At 28.2% G+C, this 7,739-nt stretch overlaps 1 protein-coding gene across 1 annotated transcript in view; it reads right to left on the reverse strand.

Moving 5' to 3' along the window:
* LOC111622110 (lysine-specific demethylase 2A-like) overlaps positions 1 to 7,739 on the reverse strand; it is a 74,460-nt gene that overhangs the window by 23,556 nt on the left and 43,165 nt on the right. The window contains exons 5-7 of the mRNA XM_023364425.1: positions 4,268 to 4,440; positions 4,078 to 4,184; positions 3,677 to 3,716 (exon numbers count right to left, since the gene is read on the reverse strand). Coding sequence (XP_023220193.1) covers positions 3,677 to 3,716; positions 4,078 to 4,184; positions 4,268 to 4,440 — 320 coding nt within the window. The remainder of the gene's footprint in view (positions 1 to 3,676; positions 3,717 to 4,077; positions 4,185 to 4,267; positions 4,441 to 7,739) is intronic.

Below are 7,739 nucleotides of genomic sequence, written 5' to 3' on the forward strand. Positions count from 1 at the left end.
AATCAATTTTTTGGTGTTTTCAATAGACAAGTCTTTCTTAGAGCAGACATCATCTATTCAAAAATTAATACATACTAATAAAAATAATAAAATACTTAAAAACTGAATTGTGTCAAAAATACAATTATAAAATATTCTGCATTGTAATATTTAAGCACTTGTCTTAATAATCTATACAAAATGAAAATATCTATGTTGATATTAAGTATACTTTGATTTTTGTGTTTGACTCAACCAATACTTATTTATTTTTAAAATAAATTTATAGAAAGTTAAAGAAAAAGTAAAATCACTTCTTTAAGAACATATGTTATGCATAAGAGAAAACTAACATTAATTTTATTAGCAAACTTAAACAAAATGTAAGAATAAATATTATTTATATCTTGAGATAGAACCAATCTTTAATTAACAGTTTATATGGGTTGAATATCACCAATTGAAAATGCTTGGAACTGAGAATGTTTCAGATTTTGGAATACATGATATGATAGAGCTGAAGAGAACTATCAGATCTTTTTCACATTTTTAACGAAATATAAACCCAACAGAAAATAAATAGTCATAGACCCTCATACTTATAATGGTTGATGATTTATTGAGTCACAGCAATGCACCACAATTGCATATGCACAATTGTATCATTTTCACAGCACAAACAAGTAAGTCATAATTCCATCCCAAAAGACACTCTTCTGTGAAAACAAAGTTACAGATTTTGGAGTATTTCAGATTCTAAATATTGGATGGGCTACTCAACTTGAATATATTTGAATATCAAAAACTTGATATGATATTTTAATTATAAAAATCTGAATTAGAGTTAAACATAACACAATAATTGTTATGATTTAAAGTAGATATATTAAAGTTGATAAATGAATCAATATTAGCTTTTCCTCTTAATGAATTTTTTTTTAAATACTTAAAGTAAATATAGTAATATGTTAAATAAGATGTTAACATTAAACTCTCCAATATGTTGTAAGGCAGGGGTGTCCAACCCAAGGCCCACATGTGGCCCAATAAACATGTAAACAAAACTGACAAATTTTTTAATTAATTAATTTATTTATTTAAATGGCATAAACTCAAAAAATAAGTTTCACAAAGCCGTAAACCTTTATACATATTTTATTTTTGAGTGAAAAGGAAATATTTTCAAATATTTGGAAATGTGTGAATGAGGAAGGTATACTAAATGAAGCTGGAGTTGTGACTCAAAGAAGAATAGACTCAAATTCGGGGAAAGAAGAGAAAGGCCAAAAGATAAAAAGTAGTTTTTTTATTTTTTTATTTGTGGTTTTAGGCCCTTTACCTCTCAGAGAGCACAAAGAGGCTAAGAGAGATAAAAAGTAGTGAGAAAGGTTAAATAGACCTTCTGTTATGTAAATACTGACCCTTAATTTTCCAACCTTTCTCACTTCTTTATCTTTTGTCCTTTCTCTCCTTTCCTTGCTTTTGGGTCTATAATCCTTTGAGTCCCAACTCCAGCTTTATTTAGTATTCCTTCCAGCGTTGCAGGATTTGGCTACCCTTTTATTAGTTTGGCGTAAAAAATATCATTTGGCGAATTGGCTACTTTTTGAGATACATATTATTTATAAATATATTAGTTGAATAAAAATGCACTTTAAAATGGTGTTTTGTCAGTTTTTATTAATTAGAGACCCAAATAAAACAAATATTTGTTTTTTTTCAAATAAATTTTTGTTTGTCTCCTTTATAATAAATGAATTTATCTATTTCTAAGTAAAAATTGAAAGTGTCTATAGAAGTAATTTTTTAAAATATCCTTTTTTGTGATAAAGTTTTATATAATATACTTGTGGCCCAAAATTCCATGACTTCTTCCAATGTGGCCCAGAGAAACAAAAAGGTTGGACACCCCTGTTGTAAGGAGCTGAATCCAACTCATTCTATTTTGTTTGGGGATTATTTTTAGTTAGTTATTTTCTTTATTTTGGGTGTTTTTATTTCAGTAAGGATAAACCACCGCACCTCACCTGGGTAAAATTCAAAATTAATTCACCTTATTATGATGACTACTGGCAGCAACTTATGACATCATCAACCCAGAAACGACATCTCAGGGGGGACTTTCACAGAAAGTTAAAAGAATGATCTCCCATCACAAATTGTCATTGGAAATGCCATAAAACAATTATAAAATTACTTGTAAGGGAGATGACATGAATTAACAAGACTGATTACTAGAATGAATGAAGTGTTAATGTTTAAGTATGTAAATAGGGTTGAGTGGGCATATGCTTGTAATGTCACCCCAACTGCACTATAAGAAGAAGAAGAATTGAAGAATCAAATGAGGTGGTGCTAAGGATTGAGCAAGATTGACGAAAAGCTTTCCAGTTTCAATGACGACAGAGTTTCTTGGTGATGGCTAGATGAATCAGTAAGATTCATTGTGCTTTTTCAATTTTTTTTCATACTTTGCTTGTTAGTTTTTGTGCAAATAGTTCTAAGATAGTTGTAGCTTAATTTGTAAGTCCCCAATTGTCAGGAAAGTTTTGTATATATTTGTTTTAATTTTTTGATAAATCATCTTCATTTTCAAGTAATTTTCTAATGTTATTTCTTGATTGTGCATATTCATGCTTTTACTAATAAATAGATTTTTTTGAATTGCTTATAGTAATTATTTTGGGATTTGACACTAATAACAATTTTTTTTTATTTTATTGCCTGTGTAAAGTCCAGGCCTGGCACTTTCGACCCCTTCATTTATGTAATGCACTGTTAGAATATTATTTGGGATTTTGATTTCATCAAATAAGATGTTACAATGTAAGCTGGAACTTATCTGTAATAAATTTTCCGGCAGCAACACTTTAATATATGAATGTTTTCAGCCACATTTATGAGCCTACATCAGGTTTTAACATTAACAATATGCAGTTATTTAATTAATTGATTTTGTTGTTTATATAATTCTGTAATAAATTTTCCAGCAGCAACACTAATGTATGAATGTTTTCAGCCACATTTATGGGCCTACATCAAGTTTTAACATTAACAATATGCAGTTATTTAATTAATTGATTTTGTTGTTTATATAATTCTATCTAGGTAAATATACGGTGGAAGATATCTATTTTCAAATCTTCTGACATCAATAGAACACCAAAGTTGTTCCAAACTTTTATTTCATTATAGATGTTCAATTTGATTAATGTTAAAACCTGATATAGCTCCAAAAATGTTTGTATATTAAAGTGTTGCTGCCAGAAAAAGTGTAAATGGTGTGATTTATTATGTTAACATTACATAATTATACAGAGTTATAAATGGGATATATATCTATTCTTTATTTCCCAACTTTTGGAGTAATTTACTAAACTTAAAAATTTTAAGACTGAAACTGAAAAAAGTATTAATGCTAAATTTTTGCTTAATTATTTTCTCTTTGTTCAATGAAAAATTGTGAAAAGAATCAATTACTGTTTTTTTAAATGCATTTTATACATAAAATTATACATTGAATTTACACATTCTCTGACATATGTAAATCCATTTTTGGGTTTTTGTAACTGAAATATTAAATAAATTACATTTTATTGAAGTGTAAGTAAATAAATTAAAAAGAGTCTTGTACTTAAAAAATTCTTCTATATTCCAGTGTAATTGTGGACTATTTGTTGGTTTTGACACTATGCACCTTAACTCCCCTTTCACATGGAGCAAATCCTAAATTAGTTCTTATGAAAGACAACAGCATAGTTTAAACTATAAAGTTGTAGATTATTACAAAATAGCATAAAACATTTTTATCCAGTTAAAATACTCAAAAAGAAAATAAATGAGTGGTAAAACTGTAAAGCTTCTCTTCATGAATGTTCAAGACCATGCAGAGAAAATCAAATATTACTGATTTAATGTTTGATTTGTATTTTTATAGTTTTAAATATATTAAATAACATTTGATCAATTATATATATTTTTAATTTTATTGATCTCTAGTAAGATTTATCAGTTTATTTTATTAAGTAAATTTTGAATTAGAATGCTTGAAAAAAAAATTAAACCAAATATAAAAAAATTATTTCAATTTTCACTTACTTTTGAACTTTTGGATATTTCATATCTTCAATATCATTTGTTCCTTTTATTTGACTTTCCTTCAAATGACGAGGCCATACTAAATCAACCCAATCTACTTGTCGTACCTAAATGATATAATTTAAGTAAATTATAATGCACTGTTAATCTGTTACAATGATTTCATTAAAAATATAATTTCCATACTTACAACTGTTGGCGATTCCACATAATGTTCAAGTCGAGTATGACTAAACTCTAAACTTATAACATTTAACAGCCTCTCTCGCTTAGGATCTTCAAAATATTGGCACCATTCTTTCATTGTCATTTCTGTATCTTTTTGTGTTGTAACATCCATTACATCTAATATTCGACGGCTCCCTAAAGATTTTTATGTATAGAAAAATATACACTGTTTTCTTAAAAAGTAATATTAAAATCTGAATATAAATTTAATTTAAAATATAGATACTAATAATATTTTATTACAAGCTACTGTGATTATAATCTTTAAAATTATGTGAATTGCTCTTTAATAAAATTAAAATAAAATAATAATTGCACAACTCAATAATAATAATAATAAACATATTTAAAATGCTCTGAAATATAAAATAAAAAGACTGAAATTCAGTTTCTTTCCTGACATTTCTATCTTTCTATTAACTTAACTATTAACTATTAACATATAATTAATAAAAATTTAAAAATAATAATTAATTAATTAAAATTCTCATCAAGCAAACACCATAAATACTGATTCAGTAAATGTTTTATTGTAAAAATAATGTTTTCAGCTTATTTAAAAACCTCTTCAAGTTTAGCTGCTGAAATTGAATTTGTAAGATTCTAAAGTATTTATGTTGTTTGCATGGTGATTCATCTCAGTTCCAGCCTGGACATTTGGTTATTAAAATTCTGATTGTTGGATAGATAGACAATGTTTTTAAAATTTTTTTCAAGCTGCATTGTAATCTAATGTATACATAAAAGCATAAATACAGTACAACCTCACTAATTTGGACTAATTAAGGAAAGCCTAGTCTGAATTAGTGAAAGTCTGAATTAGAAAAGACTTTTACTCAAATGTGTATTGTATGGTCCAAAAAGTACACTTTCTTTAAAGTCAAAATTTATTGTACAGTACACTTTAATTAAATGAACAAATACAGTGGTTTGATGAATTTTTACAATACAAACATAGTAGTAGCATTGTTCTTGTCATTGCTGATAGCTTCTTTTTTAAGCCCAAATTTAAGTTTTATTTGTGGTTCCTTTTCTAAATGTTCTTTAATCACATCTTGATGCATCTGTCTAAAAGTAGTAATAATAGGTAATAGTTGTTAAAGCCTCAAGTAGAATCAACAGATTCATTATTTTAAAAAATACACAATGCAAAATAGTAACAGTATTACCATGAATTCCAAATTAGTGGCATCTGAATTAGCAAGGTTTTACTGTATATATTTAGTAGAGAATTAAATTAAAAAAGAAGGACAAATAGAATCTGTAATATCATAACTATACACACAATACTATTATATATACATATATCTATATACATATATGTAAGAATATATAAGATATAATCAAAAAAATTTGAGAATTTATCTTGAAAATGCAGAATCAGAATCATGAGTAACAAATTATGAAGAATGTATGAAAATGGCCTGGAAACAAAAGACCCAGTTGTCTGGCATAGTCAAAAATTTCTTATGAAGATATGATTCTTGATTTATTACAATCTACTATACTCATTTTATTTAGTTCTCCGTGATTTCATTTTGTTTCTGAAGTTTAACTGGTTCTCTGCGTAAAATGTAATGGCATGAATTTAACTCTGCTGAAGCTTAATATAATCATTATTACATGTTATCTTCAATTATAACTTTTGGATAATTTCAAAAATACTGTACAGTATATAAAGCAATTGCTTGTACGTGTCTAGAGTTATATGGTGTACATACAACTGAAATACATCTTATTGTTTAAAGCCATTTATTAAGTACTACCGTTATGTAAAAATTTTATAAACTGTGCATTTAAAAAATTTTCTCATTAATTTTACTAAGTTAGTTTGATGTGTTGAGAGGATGTCACGTTGAAATCTCTCTGTAACAGTTTCATTATTTTTTCATGTGTTATGAGGTTATAAAGTTCATACCTCAAAATCACAATATCGAAAATACTAATTTTTATTGGTCACAAAAATTAAAAATTTACAGTTTAATAAATATATTTCAAAGTTGCAATTATTAAGTAAGATTATATGTTACAATTATTAAGAAAGTTAATTTCAAAAATACATCCACTAATTATTTAGACTTTAAGTTAAACAAAGATAACCTTGGTAAAACAAGTAACTAGCTGGCAAGCAAGTGGCACAGAACCAGTTAAAGCACTTTTAATATTAAGAAGATTTGCAAAAACTGTGGAAATTATTCAGAATGCAATAACACAAACTCACAGAAACTTCAGAAAAAACAAATTAATAAAGCAGTGGATTTCCAAACTTTTTTAGCCACTGTCTTCTTAGTTCCATAAACTTATACACAAAGCCTCACACCTGTTTTTCCTTGTGTAAGAAAAGCTTAGAGATATTTTTAAAAAAGCCTTTTTATGATATGTCATACTTTGTGTCCTTACTATATATTGTTCTCCACATCTGGAAACCATTAAACACAATGTTTCTTCTTACTCATTTCAATAGAAGAGAGGAAAAAGTTTCAGTGACCTGAACCTTCCCTTATGGTCACCGTTCAGTCAGGACAACATAAATCCTGTTCCATTGACTAAGATAGCCATATCAGGAATCTCATGGGCACTAAATAACTTCTTCAATGCTCTGATTGCACACTTTGAATCAATTGATTTAACTTTGATTATATCCAGCTACTTTGAATATAATTTCACAATGATCAGAAACAAGACTCTCTGAAAAGGATCAGCATGGTCAATATGAAGTCTTGACCAAGAATTCTTCAGCTGGCTCATGACATCACTATCTTCAGAAGCACATCTTATTTGCTGACACGTATCACAAACAGCTACTATTTCTTTTATTTGTCTGTCCATGCCTGGCCACCAAATGTAGCTGCAAGCAAGAGCCTTACTGCAAACAATTTGTTAATGAGCATTGCAAAGTGTGGCCAATAAGTGAGCTTTAGCCTTCTTTGGTATAACAACTCTGCATCCCTATAATAAGCAACCTCTGTGAACTGATAGTTCCAATTTCTTTTGGAAAAAGGTGCAAACTCTGCATCTAGTTTTTCCATTGGCCACCCCTTCTACACCCAGTTGAGGACTCATGATGGCATAAGATCTTGGGTAGTCATATGGGCAATCTCATCAGCCTGTAGTGATGGTTTATCTAGTGCTTCTAGAAGTAAAATTTCATTGGATAATGGCTCATTAATATGCAGTGTGGTTAACAAATTAAGTACATCTGCATGAGAAATTGACTTGCCTGATTGTAAACAAAACAGTACAGTCGACCCCCGTATAAGATCATTGATTATTCCGTTTTATATGAATTCCATGTTGTACGAGTCACTTAGATTTTACAAATACGTGTACCGGGCTGTGAACGGCTCACGTATTTGTAAAATTTAAGTGACTTGTACAACATGGAATTCATATAAAACGGAATAATCAATGATCTTATACGGGGGTCGACTGTA

This window comes from Centruroides sculpturatus, unplaced genomic scaffold (genome assembly GCF_000671375.1).
Source record: "Centruroides sculpturatus isolate CEXI.00-Female unplaced genomic scaffold, Cexi_2.0 scaffold308, whole genome shotgun sequence".
Lineage (NCBI taxonomy): Eukaryota > Metazoa > Arthropoda > Arachnida > Scorpiones > Buthidae > Centruroides > Centruroides sculpturatus.